The 19,611-nt window shown below is 46.7% G+C and overlaps 1 protein-coding gene across 1 annotated transcript in view; it reads left to right on the forward strand.

Annotated features, from left to right (window-relative positions):
• Positions 1 to 16,073, forward strand: part of SLC48A1 (solute carrier family 48 member 1) — a 29,314-nt gene extending 13,241 nt beyond the window's left edge. Inside the window, exons 2-3 of the mRNA XM_067544578.1 lie at positions 10,391 to 10,558; positions 12,683 to 16,073. Of these exons, the coding sequence (XP_067400679.1) occupies positions 10,391 to 10,558; positions 12,683 to 12,819 (305 nt within the window). The 3' untranslated portion in view covers positions 12,820 to 16,073. The remainder of the gene's footprint in view (positions 1 to 10,390; positions 10,559 to 12,682) is intronic.
• The last annotated feature ends 3,538 nt before the right edge of the window (positions 16,074 to 19,611 follow it).

The following is a 19,611-nucleotide window of genomic DNA, read 5'->3' on the forward strand; positions in this document are numbered from 1 at the left end:
GAATCTTGGGGCTTGTCTACTTGTGCAGTTATAGAGGAACAGCTATTCTTGAATACCTCCATGTGTGGACATTTTTATTCCTCAATAAGAAGGCCTTATCTGTTTAAACTTAACCCAGTGGGCGAAACAGTAGGTTAAGCTAAACATGAATAAGGCACTCTTATTGTGAAATAAAGGTGTCCACACATGAAGGTATTCAGAAATAGCTATTCTAGAATAACTTTGTGTGTAGACAAGCCCTTACTTCAGAGAATACTTTTTCTAAGAAAGCAGCACACTTGCATTTTTTAAGGAAAACACTTTGCTTGCATGTAAACAATACTCAGCAATAGGCAGCAGTCTTCAAAATAAACCTACACATCTAGAGAGAGAGGGCAGAAAATCTACAGCTGTAGAATGCAATTCCTATGATAATTATTTGCCTTATTGTTCAAATGCCACACTCATGATGGGGTTCTACATGTGTGAGACACTGTTTAATCATATATGAAGATGTGGTCCTGAGGAGCTTATTGTCTTCTTGGCAAATAGAGCTACCCCCACTACTGAAAGGGAAGAGATCTGGCTCTCTAGTTCTAAAGGGCTTTCCTTATCAGAATACTGAGCAACAACAGCTCTCATAGACATAATTGGGAGCTGTGGGTACTCAACACTCTGAAAAATGTGTCTTTTATAACTCCGAGACTCCTCTAGTCTAAAGAACCCAATTTCTAGTCAGGTGAGTTATGGTTTTCTTTTTAATTAACATACGCAAGTTTTAAAACCAAATCTGCTTGGGCAGCTTCTTCACTTTTATGATGCTTCTAGTCATGGTCAGGAGTTTTGACTTTAGTGTCCCAGTCCAGTGTCCCACACAAGCATCATCCATTGCATAGCTATTGTTTAGTTCTGAGCAGCAGTGTTGGTGGGGACTGGATGAGGGTGAGATACACAAAGCCTGTGGTAATGATCTTACCCTTAACAGTCAGGAGGTGAAGGGGGAAGGGAGGAGGAGAGCTCCTTCCTTCCAGCAACTAAAAGTGGGAGTAACTTCAGACTTATCACACTGACTTGCTCTAACCTAGACTATGGAAACCCTATACAGAGTCTGTGTTGGTCACTCTGTTCAGAATTCTTGCACCCTCTTTTCCAGCAGCCTCCTTGCTCATTCCAGGTCATTGCTGGTGGCATTACACACTTTCATGTTGGTCTCTGGTTAGTAGACAGCTGCTAAAATGTTGACTAACTGAGGTGTCCTGAGACATCAGACATAGAACTTCCTGAAAAGGTAGCCCTCCCTTCCACTGATAGTCTCCATAACTATGCTGCCTGTCTGAAGTACAATCCTACCTCTTTTCAGTCTTGCAGTATGTCTTTAAAGATAAATCTAGGGCCAGTCTCCAACAGTGGCTTTTGTCCAGCAATCTCACTATCTGCTCATGTTTTCAATAAGAATGTTTGCTGAGCTATCCATGAACCCCACTGCCTTTATTACTATGTAAAATGCCTTGGATTCCTGTGGCTTGGAAGGAAACCAGGACTTCAGTTTTCCCGGTGAATACTTACGGTAAATGAGCGTGAGGGGAAATGACCTTTCAGGCAGAGACTGGTCATAGTTCTCCAGGAAGTTAATGCTCTTAATTTCAAAGACGCTATATATGCTGTCCTGAACAGCATCCCAAAAGCTTAGTAAGAAATGCTCCAGTCTATCATATATTTCCCTGTTATTTTTTATTGTGAAGGCTTTACTCTCAGTAATCGTAATGTTTTGTATTTAACAAAGTATTGGTCTGACTTGGAATAAAGGGCCATAGTTGTAATGAACAGCAGAAGGTATCTGCTGGCCTGTGGGGACAGCACTTCCAAATGTGCTATTCATGAACCATATAGCTCTTATAGTTCTGTTAATTTTACAGAGACCTCCCTATCAAAGGGTAGAAGGATTATCTTGTTAGAACTTCTACAATTTGAAATGCACTGGCTTGGATAGAAAGTCATTTTCATTTAATATTGCTTCTTCATTCTTAAAGTCAATTGCTTAGGCATTGGCCACTTGGAGTTGGGAGCAGCTCTTGACCAACCAGTACATCTGTGTGATTGTCATGATTTATAGATGTTAAGGTCAGAAGGGACCATTCTAATCATCTGCCTAACGTGCATAGCACTGGCCAGAGAACCACGCCAAAAGTGGACTCTAAGGGAAGAGTTCTTTTGCGTCATGACAGAGATTGTATGTGAGTGTTTCAGGTACTGTACTGTCTGTAACTGGTCGCTTAGTTTGGTAGTTTCAAAATAAAATGAAATCTTCCTCTCCCTCATATAAGCCCTTCCTCTCCTCGCCTTTGTGGGCGAGAGCAAAGGCCGTTCCATCACCAGCCCCATTCAGCCATGGACCTGTGGCCAGAACACCAAGATAGGAGCCAATTGGCATGAAATGTGATGACACCAGTTCCCTGAGAACCCAGAGCAGGAGCAGCCATCACTAGTGGCTTAGCCCCTGTTCAAATCTAGATTTGGTTCCCTAGGAATAGAACTCTCCATATGTCATTACCAGCTCCCAGAGCCTCCCAGTTGGCTTGATGTTCAGTATAGATTTCATTTTGATTGGAGACTATTCTGGTGATCCTGGAATGATTAGATGCCACTGAGGTATTCTTTTTCAGCTAATATACATATTGAAAAGGAAAGTGCACCATCCCCTTTTAAATTAACCTTTCCTTTGTGCTTATTGGGCAGTGGCTTTTAGTGCTATTGCTCATGTCCAGTGTGTGTCAGTTATGCCAATTCTGAATTAATCTGCTCCAGTTTTGAACACACTACACTTCTTAAAAATAAAGCCAACTCTGGAGGCAGCAGCATTGAAGCCAGTGCCAGGAAAGTGCTCCAGAAAGTTAACTGTACTAGGAAAGGTTTATTTTCCTCAGCACCGATACCCTTAGGGTTACTAGTCTAGCAAGTTTTCTTTTAGCAGCTCTGTGACCTCTTGTCACTTGACATTTGTTTGTTCTTTACCTTAAAATTTGTGAGGACACTTCTTAGAGCAGGAGTTTCTTTTGTTCAGCTATACAGGATTCGAGAAGTGTGACTGGACCTCTGAGAGTTTCTAAATTCTACTTGCCTTAGTTGTGTGTTTTTGTTGGTTTTTGTTTTTTTGATGGTTGAATAAAGTTTCACTAGTGGCCTTTAGCTTGAATTGTACCTAGCTCAGGGGAGTCCTGAACTTGATTTGGACCTTCATGCGCTACCACAGTGCGAGTAAGTAGGAGCAGTACTTTCATGGTTAAAAACAGGCTGTGGTTTGGTGCCTGGTCTGGCAAACTGCTTTAACAGCTTTGCAAGGCTAAACTAAAGGCGATCAGCTCATCTGATTTTTAAATATGGAAATGTGAACAGCAAGGGGTGAAGCCATCCCTGGCTTATTTGATGCTGCTAATTCTCCTCAATGAGAATTCTTTTCCCTGCAGTGTAGTTCTTGGATTCTAGTCAGCTGTGCTCTGAGTTGGATTCCAACCCTCTGTAGTATTCAAAGCATAAGAATGAATTTAAATTTGAATAAATCATAATGAGGTATTAGTTTTGTGTCTGTCACATCTCTCGTAGGCTTCTAGGTTCTGAATGCAGTGAATGCATTCTTAATTCATTAAGGATCCAGTTATAATGCACTTGTAGAAAACTGATTTTCACCATGGGCCCTTTATAGTACTGCATCATTCAAGTTTATTCTAGTCAATGGTTCCTAATCTGGGAGGCGGGATCCCCTTGCGGGAGCACCAAAGATTACAGGGAGTCCGTGAGGCTTCAGTAATATTTGAGGTCATTTAGCCCCCTGAGTCTCAAGCCCCACGCCGGCTGGAGTGGAGGAGCAACCACCACCACCCCTCCGCCCCTGCGAGGGAGCAGCAGCCCTGAGCTCTGCGCTGGCTGGAGTGGAAGAGCAGCCTCCCCATCCCCACTCAGCTCCAAGCTGGCCAGGTGCCGAGCCAGAGCAAAGGAGCAGCCCCTCAGCCCCAAATCAGCTGGGCGCTCAACCAGAGTGGAGTAGCCCTGTGCCGGTGGAGGTCCGGAGCAACCCCAGGCAATCCGCCAGTGCCCGCCACCTCCATTACCCTCAGTCCATGAGGGACAGGAAGAGGCAGGGCCGCACAGGGCATGTGGTGGCAGCTGCGCCGGGGAAGGCTTAGCTTCGTTTATGATTGATGGTTATGATGATTATTTATGATGATTATTATGTATGTAATGCAATGGTATTATCATTATATGTGTTTATAGGAGTTACGTGTTTATGGCTGGGGTGGGGGGTGTCGCGTGTTTTATCTAGTGTTAACTAGTGGGGCTTTCTATCAAAAAGGTTGGGAACCATGTGATCTGACCTTCAGTTGTAAATAGGTCATGAGCATTATAAAAAATATAAAGTCCAAAATATTACAATAATTGTATGCTGACTTGATGGATGTTGCAGTTGCTAAAGACTGCTAGGCTTCTGCACTTGTGAAACTCTATTCCTAAGGATAGTGCTAATATACTTTTTTTTTATTTTTGAGCTTCCCAATTCTGAGAGTTTGGAAACAGTCAGCATGAACAGCTGGAATTCCAGGCTAACACAAACAGTTTAGATCTTCCATTCAGCATAATGCTAAGGACTGGGTTTTGGCTGACTTTAACCTGTTTGCAAAGTTTGTGTAGTACAACAACATGACATGTTAGTGTCTGAAGGCAGAGGGCTTTCACATTCAGGATTAGCAGAGGATTTTGAGGAAAGGACCGAGGTATATGCTGTTCCTTTCAGACCGTGTGGGCTGATTCTCAGGAGTCAGACCCCTAAACCCCATTTAGAATAATTAGACTTCTGGTCTACACTAAAGAGTTTTGTCAACCAAAACCCGCTTTTGTCCATAAAACACTGCTGGGGTACACACTGAAATCACCCCTGCCAATGCAACTTTTCTGTTTTTTGACAAAATAAAACCACCTCGACAAGAGGCGTAGAGTTTTTATCCACAAACGTGGATTGGCAAAGCATCTGTGTAGACACGATGTTTGGTTATGTCGTGGGAAATGGCCTCCAGGAAGTGTCCCACAATGCCCATACTGACCACTGTGACCATCAGTTTGAACTTCGCTGCCCTTCAGCCACCTGCCACTCCCCATTTAAAGTCCCAGGAATTTTTAAAATTCCACTTCATGCTTGGTCTGCATGGAGAGCTCACATCGCATTTTCCCAGCTGACTAGGGTGGCTCCACACACCAAACATGCTCGCACTTGGAGCACACCAGAGCTTCTGGACCTGATCGGCATCTGGGGAGAGTCGACTGTACAGTTCCAGCTCTGCTGTAGGCGTAGGATCTCTGATGCCTACGGCTAGATTTCTCGAGCCATGGTGGAGAAAAGCTATGAACGGGACACACTGCAGTGCTGAGTGAAAATCAAGGAGCTATGGCAGAGCTTCCAGAAGGCCAGGGAGGCAAACCTTTGCTCTGATGCAGAGCCAAAGAGCTGCTGCTTCTGTAAGGAGCTGGAAGCCACCTCAGCGGTGACTCCACCTCAACTCCCATGACGCCCATGGATACCTCTGGAGCCAGCTGACACCAGAATCAACCCTGACGAAGAAGTCACTGACGAGGAGGTGAAGTTGGAGGACAGCCCAGGGCTGGGGACTGGTTCATTTGGTGAGGTGGGGAGTCAGGAGCTCTTCTTGACCCCGGAATGTTGCAGCCAGTCCCAGCCCTTCAGCTCTGGTGTGTCGGATACAGGAAAGGGGTGCTCAGGTAAGTGTTTTTTTTTTAATCGGATGCTGCTTGTGTAAGTGAGATAAAACTCTCCTTTGCTTTTTTGTGTTATAGAGGTGGTTGAAGGGATAGAAATGCACAACGGTTGATGTTTGCATGTGCTTCCCATACCTCTCTTCAGCTAGGCAGTGTGACAGAGAAGCTTGCAGGAATTCTCCAGAAATCTTTTCTCAAGAAAACTTTCCTGGAGGTGTACTCCCAAATCAGCTGCCAAAAGTTCCTTGGCAGATCAGCTTTGTTCCTTCCACTGTTGAAGGAGACTTTGCCGCACCAATCGGCAATCACTTGTGCAGGGACCAAAACGGCTCACAGGCGATTAGCATAGGGACCCGGTTTGAAGCTGCTCACATGAAGGAGATGCACCGGAGCACTCCTGCTTACTATGAGGACTGAGATATCGGCTTCTATGGCCCCAGCCTGCGGAAAATGGTGGCACAATTTACCATTTAGTCCCTCTCGACCTGCATCCAGACATGCCCCCCCTCACAAACAACCTTTCACTCGTAACCTCTTCCCTAGGTTTATGGCCCCCTCCAACTCCTCCTGAAAAAACTCACCATGCCCTTTTTCACCATGGAGCTGTGTGCTTGCCCCAGGACAGTGAGAGACAGGTATATTTAATGGTTATGCATCAATGCTGTTATTGCACTGCTTAACTAATAACTGTTGTTATTGTAATACTACTGCTCATTGTTTGTTGTGCTTCTCCAGATGTGGCCTTGGCAGTCAAACATCCAACACCCACCAAACGGCTGCAGCTGATAAGAAAAAGACCTTGGGGGAGCAAAGAGAATATGTTCCAAGAACTCCTTCACTCTTCTGAGGCGGACAAGAAAGTAAAAAGGGCATGGAGACACACGGATCGCCGGGACAGAAAGGAAAACCAGGAGCGAGTGGTGGCAGGTCATGAGTGCATGATAAAAGCCATGGAGGAGCAAACAGCTGCTAAAGTCGCTAATCAAGTTGCAGACTGAAATTATGCATGCTCGCCCCCCCTTGCAGCCAATACAGAACTGCTGTCTGTGCCCTCCACACAGACTCCACCCACATATGCCTACCAGAGTCCCGGTCCATCTTCGTACCCCCTTTCATTCCATGCCTTCAAACAGCTACCAGAATGAGAGCTGGACTTACACCGAATTTTGATCGCTCACACTGCCCTCACTGCTTTCTCCCCTCCAGCCCTGTTTTTGTGTGTGTTGTCAGTTATTGGTATTTAATAAAGACATATGGTTTGAAGAATAAGCATTCTTTATTTGTCTTTTGCAGATGCTGGTTGCACCTCTCATTGATGTGCAGTACAAGCTGGGTAGCAATCCGTATGACCTGTTGCTGCTTACAAAGACACCTTATTGGGGCTCATTGTCAAAAGAGTACCTCAGGACCTCCCTGATTCAAACTCTCTTTGTGTCCCTCTAACAGCCCTCGCATTAGGCTGCTCATAATCACCCACAAAGCAATCCATCTCTGTGATCCACCCAATTGGGTGGGCATGATATACTGCACAACCAGCTGTGATGTGTTCAGAATACTTACAGCAACAGTGGAGAGCACTACAGGATCCATCCTTTCAAATAAAGACGATGGGTGGTAGGGAAATGGGGACTATTGAAAAATGCGACGAAAAGCAGTGGGAAACCCCTGGAATGACAGGATGGAAACCAATGCATCATGGGATGTAGAGCCCACGCTCATGATGCACTGCGGCCCAAATGCCTTCCCACAACTCCTAGCAGCACCAAGTGACAAGTTGCCCCGTGGGAGAGCTGCCAACTGTGCACTGCTCTAATGTTGATGCTAGGGCACCAGATGTGGACACATTATGGTGACATAGTGAGTGCTGTGTGTAGGGCACAAGCACTGTAATTACGGTGCTTTTTGATCACCACTGTAACTTGCGTCGACAAAACTATCTAATGTAGGCAAGGCTGTTGTTGACTAAAACTAATCACTGTGGAAGATCTCAGGACTAGCCTTAGAGAGGGAGGCTGACTGTATCCTACTTTGCATGTCAGTCATACTTGTCACCAGATTTTTGGCCCAGTCATGTCAGATGATTATTCTAGAGCTCACAGGGTTGCAAAGGATTGATAAAGGTTGCAGTGTCATTTTTGATGCAGAAAGTGCAGTGTCACGCCTTCTATAAGGAGGGAACAGGGTGATTCTTTATGTGCTGAATCAATTCCTGTCATGGGAAAACCAAACCATCAACTTCCCCCTAAGAGCAGCAGCTTCAGTGCTGCAAGTCAAGCACTGTGAATCAGCTCTTTGAACCAAATCGAATGTGCCTCCTCATTGTGTGAAAGTGCATGCCCAGCTGTAGCAGCCCTGGGGAAGTGCTTACGTTCCGCAAACTGTGAACCTGGGGTTTACTCTTTTCTGTATTTTAAATGTGGTTTGAACTTTCAGCTACTCACTTGAGAGAGCAAGCTTAGCTAATATGGGGTTCAAACTTAGTAGCTTAACCTTCTAAGCGCTAGGTTCTTTTATCAAGCCTAGCATTATGTTGTTAAAAGCATTGCTCACATTCTTGTGATCATCTGTATGTGTCCATAGCGCACAAAAGTGCCCTTTTGCTGATCACATCCAGCTCAATTCTAATCTCTGGTACGTGTGCATAGAATGTTGTCATATGTAAAATCAGCTATTCAAAAACATTGGCAGTAACTGATGTCAGGATTTGCAGCATGAAGCTATGGAATTGCTTTAAGGCAGTGGGCTAGCGCCATGAGGAGGGGGGTACAGCCAGTGCATCGGGCACAGACTCTAGGTGGGGAGACTGGGGGCAGTCCCTCATGGGGGGACTAGATCTTCGGGCACAGTTCCTGGATGGGGTAGTTGGGTGCAGGGGCGCAGTCCTTGTGAAGGCTGGGTGCTGGGGGAAGTTGGTGGATTCTGGGAGGCAGTTGGGGGCAGGTGCATGGGTGGCAGTTCCTGGGTGGGGGGCTGGATGCTGGAGGGGGCAGTCCCTGCGGGGGCTGTTCTGCCCTGGACAGGACACCCTGTCTCTGCAAGGCAGGCATATGTGCCAGCCCAGTGTTGGGGGAGTCTGGATGCTGGGGGGACAGTCCCAAGGGGGTTGTGTGAGGGGGCGGTATTCCGTGGCTGGGAGGGCCATTTGGGGAGGGGCTGGTGGGCAATTCCTGGCTAGGGAGACTGGGTGCATGGGGGAGCGGTCCCTGGCTTGCGGGTCACCCCATACCAGACAGGGCTCTGCATCTTTGCAGGCAGGTTCCACAGCCATGGTCTCCAGGCGCTCAGCCCAGCCGTGCTGCCAGCAGCAGTGCGGAAGTGAGGGTGGCAATACACCATGCCACGCCACTCTTACAGTAAATTAATTCATTTTAGCAGTTAATGTTTGATTTATTTTACTAATTTAAAATGCTCCTGGTAGACTTGAATCGTGTTGCTGTCATATAACAAATACTAAATCTTACTAACATTTTCTGTAATTTTTTTTTTTTTACAAATCCTATGTTTGTCTCAATTTCCCATTTATTTTGCATGCCCACCCAGTGTGGGAAAAGGACGGATAGCTTTCAGGGCAGGCTGAGTCATGGGGTGGGGGATGTGTCACCACGCTGTCTGAGCCTGAATAGTTCATTGCAAAGGATTGGCCTAGGCCGACCTCATATCAGTGGAAAACCTAGTCACCAGGACATGGCACCTAGCAACCAAAGCCCCAGAGGGAGATGGAATAAGGAGTAGTTTGTCTTTAGGATCTCTGTCTTGTTTGTGGCAAAATTTGCAAGGTTTGTAGTGAAAGTGGCAGGGGACTGCAGCAAGAGAAAGGACAGTCTAATGGTTATGGGAGACGAAGGCCACCCAGGAGAACTGGATTCTATCCCTGCTTCTGCCACAGAGTTCTGATGTGATCTTGGACAAGTCACTTTTCACAAGTGGCTGCTCATTCTCTGTGCCTCATTTGCTGTGTACCCTAGTTGGGACACCTTAGGCCAGATACACAAGTACTCAGTCCTTGTGACTGCAGGTGGAGCTGTGCTTTGAACATCTAAAGTGCTATAAAATGCTAAATACTCTGAAAAATCAGGCCTTACATGTCTCCATTTTGGCACCCAGAATTAGTGGGCATGTGACAATTTTGGCTTTAATTTCTGTGCTTCAATTACCCTGATGTAAAAAGCATCAATAACACTATCATCTCTCAAAGTGGCAATAGTCATTAAAGTTTGATGCACTGATCTGCTTGTGAAGCATCTGTATTATGGTGAGAGAGAGCCATAAAAATGCCCAGGAGGAAATTTATCTTTGTATTCAGGGCAGAGTTTGGACAGCGTGTGTTAAATAAGGCGTGCGGTGATGCATTGAATGTGGAGGATAAAAAATTATTGAATGAGGCAGGGTTCCATGGAAAAAATAGTGTGTGATCCTGTAATTGAGTTCTGTTTAATAATGCATACACACGAAGGGGCTGAATTAGGGTTGTATGGCCAACCTTAATTCTAGTATTTCTTAATTTTTGAGCGCTTGACTTTGAAGCCTTAATGTTCTTTTAATGTAGCTTTTGGATGTAATTACTGTATCTGTATATTTGTTTATAGACACCTTTCTCTGCTGCTGTATGATCCATTATACTGATTCCCCTTGCTGTCTAATTGAGCAGGTGTTCTGGCGCTCTGGGCCCTAATCACGCATGTGATGTATGTGCAGGATTACTGGAGGACCTGGTTAAAAGGGCTGAGGTTCTTCCTCTTCATCGGGATCCTCTTCTCTGCTCTCTCCGTGGTGGGATTTTGCACATTCCTTGTTCTGGCCATCACCAAGCACCAGTGTAAGTATATTGTACCAAGAGTAATCATGGGAGGTCATCAATAGGGCTGGAATTAGTGGGATTGTAGAGGGGAGAATAAGCACAAGTTAGTGACTGGCCTCGAACAGTGAGTCCACGGCAGAGCTGGGGCTGACATTGAAGCATTCCCAGAATCTGTCTCATACTCATGTAGTAAACCAACATGTGGGGAGTGGCCACAGGGCTGGGGCTTGTGCACTAGCAGTGCAAGTTTCCCCCATGGTGTAAGGGATTTCCTGGGTGTGTGTGTGATTAGTTTAATTTGGGGGGGAAGGAGGGGAACTCAGCTTCCAAAAGTTGGCAAGTGCTGCATAGACCATGCTGCTGTAAACCCTGATTCTTGACCTAGTCATTCGGGGGTCATTGTGTGTGGCTCATGGATTTTCTTTGAATTTCCATATGGGAACTGGTGCTTACCTGTCAGGGTTGTGGATAATGAAATGACTTCTAAACACCCGTCCATTCAGCATTCATAAATCAGTTTGACTTGGAATTTTGTCAAATCTCCAGCGCATCTTGTAAAGTTACGGTGCTATAAGTATTTAACAATAAGCCAAAGAGGAAGGGTCAGTGCTGTTGGACTAACTTGTCACCCCCGAGATTCGTTAACACCGTATGGGATGGATGGATGGATGGAACACACTTTTAGAAAACTCTTCACATTTGTGATATTTACCAATAAACAGCCACCCAAACAAGCCCATCTGCCAAGGATTGGCAGGGTCATTGGGAACAGAACCTCTTAACTTCCCTGCATTTCGATCCAAATGGAATTTTTCTGCAGAGATTCGAGAACCTCCTTTAATTGTGGCATACTCTACTGAAGTGCCAGAAAATGTTAATTATGCCCACTCAGTCGATTCCCACCACAGCTGTGCTCCTGCTGTCATGTGGGCTTGGGGCAGGGGAGCAGTGAAGGTTACTGTAGCTGACAATATGGCTTTGGGGCCCCTACCTGCTGCTCTAGAAACTACGATGCCTAATTGGCATGCTTTACTCTGGACTGTACAGCACTTTCCTCTGTCAGAGATGGAGAGACCATTTGCCAACAGTATAAGACAACTGAAGAGCTAAGTGTGCCTGAAAGCCTCGTGCTGCACCCCATCTGAGAGCCATGTAGCACTACATTCCTAGGCAAAGGCACTTACCATCTCTAGTGCCATATTTGTTACTGGCTGTTTTCTGATGACTAATCAGAAACACTTCTTTCTCTTACTTCTCTGTGAACCTTGCACGGTATGGACAGTTGATACGTAAGCATATGCCAGTAGTGCAAGATCTTTTTAAACCCTGCAGGTTTTTTGGACTTAGTCATTAGCTGCATGCTCATCCCAGTTTGCTTTAAGTGACATGGCATAAGCTTCCAAGCCAGACAGTGTCCCAGGGCTCTGCGTGAGTAAGACTGGGTCTCCTGGCAGAAAAGTAAGAGCATTCCTCTCGAGTCCCTCCAGTTAGCATGCCTCCCTCATGCAGTCCTGTTCTGCAAATGCTTACAACACTCATGCTATAAGGCATTCCACTGGGCTCCCTTCAGTGTCCCTTCCTGTCACTGGCAGGGGAACTTCCTTCTTGCTGTGAGCGTAGGGTTCATTTCCTATCCCCAGAACCTCAGAATCAGGAGAGTTCTTAGAAAACAGTGGCCTTTTCAAATGGAAAATGGACAGTTGTATGGAAGCCTGGTCTGTCGTGTAACCACAGCTCTCTACTCTCGGGCCCAACTTCACATAGTATGGAGCTGGCTGTTGTGTTGGTAGCTGCATGATTGGTGTTCTGCTGCAAGTCACTGCTTATACGCCCAGTGGATGGGATGAGAGAATCCCTAACAAGAGGAAGAGAATGGCTGCAGAGTGAAGGGTCACTTTGACCCTTGCTCAAAACTGCCCCATGCGTGAAATGCTGCTTCACAGAACACCAATCAGAGCTATTGCAGTTCAGTGGCACCCATGGACATAACAGCTCACAAACCTCTGCTCTTCCTGGAGACAGGAGCATGGGTCTTCTGCTGAGCAGAACTTGAAGAGAAGTTCTTCCTGGGACGGTCTGTCATGGTGCATGTGGAAATCTAAAGGGGAATTTTAAATGTAACTGTCTCTCTTTCTGTCCTAGCCGTGACCAACCCCAGCAGCTACTACCTGTCGTGTGTCTGGAGTTTCATCTCACTGAAATGGGCCTTCCTGCTCAGCTTATACTCGCACCGGTACAGGAATGAGTTTGCAGACATCAGCATCCTCAGTGACTTCTGAAGCTTGGACTTCAATCCTGTCGGAAGCTGCTAATGTTTGACTGGGCTTTTGGATGCCCTGCACTGGAAGGAGGCTGCGAGAGGCAGAGAACAGGAGCCAGCCCAGCTCCATATGACTTGTCTGTCTGCAGTAGGGGTTTTTCCTAATTGCTTTTATTCAACCACTTAGTTTGGCTAATTATGTCAACCTAGTGTTTTTGTTATCCTCCGGGGAGTCCACATGTCTGGGAATGATTCAAGAAGTTCCATGCATTCACATGCAGCAGGCCTCAATTTGCTATCTGCATTCCTCTGCTGTTGTTGTAGTCCAGGGGATTTTCAATCAGGAAAGTTCTTTGTCACCCCAGAGTTGCGGGTTAGCCTGTGGATGCAGCACATGGTTAAGAACTAGGCATCCTTCTCTTAGCCAGTGATTCACCAGCGTGCTCCTTAGGGGTGCCCTGGGGTTACCTAGCCGAGGGCCGTGCCCAGTGAAGGGAGTTCTCTATTCTCACAGCAAAGTGCAATTTGAGCAGGGGTGCATGTCGTTTCTCAGCACTGGGGAGGACAAACCCAATGATACCACCAAGCCAGCCCCCCAAACCTTCAGCATTTCCTTAAGCTCCTTTCTGTAAACAGCTGGGCAAAGAATAAGGCATGGTGCCAGATCCACCCTGCTGTCTAGAGCACACACATGCGCTTGTGCAGGCCCCAAACAAGAAGTCAGCAGTGCAGTATCAGTTGTCTCAAAACTGTATCAGACAGAGGAATCCAGTGCTGGAGGGGATCAACAGTAGCTCAGCATTGCACCCGTTATTTTGCGCTGCGCATTCACCCAGAATCATTCTCAAAGGAAACCATTTTATTACAGCACTTAAGAGTGAGAGATGTAGTACGTGGCATCTGACATGTGGGCAGGGCGTGTGCTGGGACGGGTTGGGCTGCTTGAGTCTCAGAAGTGTTGTGAATGTGTTTCATGGTGTTAAAGCAGTCTATGCCATAATGGTTGTGAAGCATTTGAAGGGCATTGTCTGTGCCTCTGTTCCTGTAATGAGTTTTGTTCTCTTTCACTGTAAACTTAAAGCTACATTAGTGCTGAGTGGCTCCAATTAACATAGGGGGAGAGAAGCAAGAGCTCAGCACATCTGTGTGTTCTGCAAAGCTCAGACCAGTCACAGATTGTTGGCTACCACTCGGTAGTGTGGGGTTGCTTCCTGCTGGAGTCTGGTGTAAGGTACATAAGTCACTAGCAATTTGCCTGGGTTGCTAAAGCTTTATAAACATTGTGTGCTGTTCAGCGTAAAATGAGCCCCTGCTCACCTAGTGTGGGATGAATTTGCAGGTTGCAGGAGCACAGCAGAGGAAGCCAGATGATGAAGCTACCCTGGCCCTTCTCCAGGTTTGAAAAATACATAGGAATGTACCTGATTGGCAGCTTCAGCAGATCTCAATGACAAGAATGTCACCAGCATAATGCATGTGGGGATGTCACTGAATCAGTGCCCCATGGTAGGTCTGAACTTCATGGGACCCTGCTATGGGTGCAGCCATACTGAGTGTGCCTCCCCCTGTGCTCAGTGGAGTCCCTAGAACTGTGAATCTGCAGTGACCAGCTCGTCTGTGATACATTGGTCACTTGGACACTCTGAGTTGGTTTAATGATCTCTTTCAGTCTTGGATTTTGCTCCTTGTTAATAGTCACCCTGGGAAGCTGCAGACTGCTCATGCACGCACTTTCAGTTCAGGGTGCTTCTAGGTTGATTTGCTGGAGGTGTCTCATCAGCATGGGGCAGCTGGCATTTTCCTTTTTAATAAATTAAAATAGCAGTTGTAGGATTTTCTTTTGTGTGGGCGGGTGAGAGCAGAGGCACAAGGAGCTCCAAGGCCTGACAGATGAAGAGGTGTCGGGGAATTGTGCTGGTGGAACGTTACTGCTCCTTTACGTGTGCATGATCACAGGTCCAGTTGTAAAGTCACTTCTGTGTATGCTACTGAAAGACTCCCCTGAAATGTAGGGTCAAAGATTGCTCCTAGGCAGCCCATAGACTGTGAAGTGCACGGGAAGCTGCATAAGGTGCGGTATCTAGGCAGTGAAATGGGTGTTTGGGGGCCTTCCCTGTTTGTGTTTGTGAGGCCAGCTGTGTCTTAAAGGAGAGTGGGTTCTTTGTGCTGAGGCCTGTTTAGTTGTCCACTGGGAAATACCTTGCAGTGTCCAATGCAATGTGTCTCACTAGCTGCACTCTGTCACCTTTACACACCTGACTCAGCTGCATTGTCCAGAAAGTTAGTGCCTCCACAGCCTCACCCAAAACTGTCCTACGCCTGATTTGGAAGGTCAGTAGTTTGAGCGCATGGTTGTGTTTGCTAATTACTTTTATTAACGGGATTTTCAGAGTCTTTAAGATTAATTAAATATAAACTTCCCTTTGATTGTGGGGCAGAGACCCTGACAACTGAAATCAACCCTAGAGTAGATTCCAGGGAAAAGCAAGGAGTGAATGTTGATACTGTAGCTAACACCTGCCATCACATCACCTGACATCACAATTCCAAAAGTGTTTTAAGCTTCAGTGTATCATCCCTCTTATTCTTTTTTCCCTGAAAATAACATCCATGCATTCGCTGTCCAGATGCAGCCTCTAAAGCCCCCAACTAACAGCTCACATCTTGCTCCTGGGAGGGATCCTGAACGCTAATAGCTGCTGACTTCAAACTCAGAGGATCATCAGGCCCCTAACCTTACTCTAAAGGTGGAACTATGTCTCCATTCACTTACTAAATTACCTGGTTTAGACCATTTATTCTCTTTAACGCCTGTGTGCAGAGCCCACCTCTCTGAACTGGATCAGTACCTGTTAGCAGCATGCCAGGGACTCCTCCCTCAGGATTATACCCAAAAGGTCCATAGTAGCCCACCCTGGAGGTTGTGGGGTTTGGGGTTCTTTTGGGTGATAGTAACTTTGCTTACCAATACCCACTTACTCAACCCACCCTCCCCCCCGCGGTCTTCTCTCTCCCACGTTTGCTCTAGAATTTGTACTCACGTCACAGCTTTTTAAAAGATAGTGTTTGTAAATATATAATATATTTTTACATTGTGTTTATGCTTTGTTTGCACGCTCGGTAAGAATTGGGTCATGTAGCAGGGTGTAATTCATGGTGCGGCGTTCATTTCCATGTATCCAGTGTCTCTCTTACCTTGTATTAACCACACTGTGTAATTTGTATGTGACACCATCGCAAGAGCAGAAATACAGGGTTCTCTTTCTCACCAAACCAGAGCGTCTGGAGCGATTAACTGTCCCTGGGTTTGACTCTTCCCTGACCTCAGTAACTCTGTTCCTTTAGGAGCAAAGATCTTCCCTGGTGCAGCAGCATGTTTGCAGAAATCATTTAAAACCTGTTTTAAAAGAACTTTCTAACTCTTTCTGATCCAAGGCCCGTCCACGCTAGTTTCCAAAGACTTATTACCTGCACTCAGTTCCATCACTCTCCAATCTCAGCAGCATTAACAGCCAGACCTGCATTGTGCACAATTTTCCATGAAAAAACAGTTCTCAAGGGTGGGTTGTGTACACAGCCTGTGGCAGCAAGCCTCCCTCTCATGACTGCTCCAACGGTAGCTGTGTACCCGCGCTTTGACATGGGAGCTCAGATTCTGATACCCATCCTCTCCCTAGACTTCAGAGCCTGAGCTCCAGCCTGAGCTGCCACTTCAAAGCACTGGCTACACAGCTACCGTTAGCATGCTGGCATGAGCCCTGCTAAGCCATGTCTGCCAAGCTGGGCTGGGAGACTCGCTCCAAAATGCAGAGTGGACATATTCCAAGAGACTTGTCAGCTGTTGAAGGAGGGTGTGAGACAAATTGCATTTAACGGGTAAGTGGAAGCTGCCCCATGTGTGATTCACACCTTCCCCACTGTGAGGCTGTGTTGCCATGTCTGTTAGTTCAAGACTGCTGCTGCTTTGGAATGGGCATGTTCTGCTGCTGCTGCTTCCTTAGCACGTAGCCCAGACTCTAAAGCCTCTGTGAACAGCACAGTAGTTACAGACAGCGCTGTCCCTAACAGCAGTAATCCTACACATGCCCCAGGCTTAACCTGCCCCTTTCCCCAACTGGCCCCAGAGCAAAGGTGCGTGGTGCAGCATGCCCTGGCTCTGCTGTACCAAGGGGAGGGTGTCCCAGCATCACAGATCCCTCATCTCCGTCATGCTGCCTACAGTCTCTTTCCATTGAAATGAGGGGAGTTGTAGAGCTTGCAGCTCTTTATAACTGCAGCTTTGCATGGAGCAAGGACAATCGTGGCTAAGAAAGTGCCAAACCAGGCTGGGCTAATTTGTTGCTGCTGCTGGAGGAGCGGAGGCTGGATTCCATGTTGCTGTCACTGCAACCCTTCCATGTAGCCTACGGCCATCAGCCTACCGTCTGTAGAATCCAAAACCCAGCAAGCCATTCAGCCAGGTCTTTCCTGCATGTTTTAAACCACCCCAGCCTTCCAGAGCCTTTGATTCACTGCCACGTGTTCCTCTGTGGAAGGAAACCCACAGCAATGCCCCCTTGATGCTCATCTGGGAGCAGTACAGCTGCAGTTGCTTGCTTAGACCAAGAGACAAAGCCTGAGGGTAGTAGTCTGCAGAAGAGAAGAATGAGGGGGGATTTGATAACAGCCTTTAATTACCTGTAAGGGGGTTCCAGGGAGGATGGAGCTAGGCTGTTCTCGGTGGTGGCAGATGACAGAACAAGGAGCAACGGTCTCAAGTTGCAGTGGGAGAGATCTAGGTTGGACATTAGGAAAAAGTTTTTCCCTAGGAGGGTGGTGAAGCACTGGAATGGGTTACCTAGGGAGGTGGTGGAATCTCCATCCTTAGAGGTTTTTAAGCTGAGGCTTGACAAAGCCCTGGCTGGGATGATATAGCTGAAGTTAGTCCTGCTCTGAGCAGGGGGTTGGACTAGATGACCTCCTGAGGTCCCTTCCAACTCTATGATTCTAGTGCATAATCTCCGTAGGAGTGAGACTCCTGCAGTATCACACACAATGCATCACTAGCCCCTGGAACTCTGGACAGCAGGAAAGCCTTGAGGCAAAGAGCTCTGCGGATTGCGTAACAAAGAGACACTTCCTTGGCTCATGAGACCATCCAGTTATGTTAGGCGGGATGAAATGTGTAGAAAAAGCGTTGGTACGTCAGGCAGTTAGCGGAGTGCTGGCTGCCATGGGCTTGGTGGTATAAAATGGTCCATCCAGAGGTTAGAGTTTCCTGTGCAACCCCAAATGCTGACCTCTTGGAGACAGCGCTGGGCTAAATGGTCCCTGTTCTGATCCTCTCTGGGGTTGACTGGGTTTCTGTGACCTGAAACAGCCCCAAGCAACTTTTATCCTCTTCTAAGCCACTTTACCTTCTCATCTGCTTGGCCAGAAACCGCTGCCAGCCTTTGTTTAACCGCCTTTCTTGTTTCTAGTTTCCCTTGACCATCATGACTTACACTGAGAAGCACCGAGGGGAAAACTGGCACAGGTCATTTATAGCAGCTTGTGGGCTTCTCTGCAAGCTGCCCTATTCCTATCCTCCCCGATTCAATTCATGCACCTCTCTGATGATCCTAGTTTTTCTTGCTATTCTATTCCTGCCCCCCTGACAATCCGTCCTCTGCTTTGCCAGTCCTCGGCTTCCTATGGGCACAGCTCTGCTGATCCCCTCAATCTTGACCCACAGCCCCCCTGCTATCTCTGGGTTCCCTATGCACACAGTCCCCCTCTGTCCTGGCCTGTTGCATAGCCTTCTATCCCAGTGGTGATAGTACTGTACATTTCCACCAGTATTTGTGTTGAATTCCCTTTGCTTGTTAATGACAGCCACTTTGAAATTAAAGTTGGGTCAGTTTTTCACTTAAAATGGGAATTCATCTTGGTTTTATGAAAAGACTCTTCCCCCAATTTAGAGCAAATGATCTGTGGGTAAAGAGTGAATTTCTAGGGATTTTCAAATACCCTATTACTTAGTGCAAGGATGGACAACTTTAAGGCAGTAGAGGGCCACAAACTCCACTAAACCCTTTGACACGCCACACGTGATCTGCAGGAAAATGGGATGACAGGGCAGTGGAACAGAGGGGGGGTAAGGAGTGGGTACTCTGCATGAGGAACTAGGGAGTCGGACAGCCGGAGGAGCTCCTGGGTGTCAGTGACGAGGGGAGTAGGGACATTCAGGATGTCAGGGATGGGAGGGAGAGTGTGGTGGCTTCTTTGCATGGAGATCCAAGGACTGTCAGGGATGAGCTAGTATTAATGGGGGGTTTTAACTATTACAGCAAAACATACGACCTGCAAGTTCTTAGCATTTGTAGGGGACAACTTCTGATTCAGAAAGTTGAGGAAACATCTAGGAGACCATCCATTTTGGATCTGGTGTTGACCAATAGCTGCGAATGTGAAAGTGGTTGTGAACTTGGGAGGAAGTGATCGTGATCTGATAGAATTCAAGATCCTGAGGGAAGGAGGACATGAGAACAGCAAAACAAGGGCACTGGATTTCAGAGAGGCAGATTTCAACCACGTCAGAGAAATAGTAGGCATGGTCCCATGAAAAGACCAATTAGGAAGAAAAGGAGTCGAAGGGGGCTGGTGGTTCCTAAAAGATGTAACACTAGAGGCTCAGCATCAAACTTATTCAGATGCAGAGGAAAGCTAAGAAGAGCTACAGGAGGCCAATCTGGCTGCATAAGAAGCTTTTTAGCTATCTAAAAATCAAAAGGGATCTGTACAGAAGATGAAAGGAGAAGCATGTCACCAAGGAAATATACATAGTGCAAGC

Source organism: Emydura macquarii, unplaced genomic scaffold (assembly GCF_026122565.2).
Source record: "Emydura macquarii macquarii isolate MOO-44397 ecotype Brisbane River unplaced genomic scaffold, CSIRO-AGI_Emac_v2 contig_1002, whole genome shotgun sequence".
NCBI lineage: Eukaryota > Metazoa > Chordata > Testudines > Chelidae > Emydura > Emydura macquarii.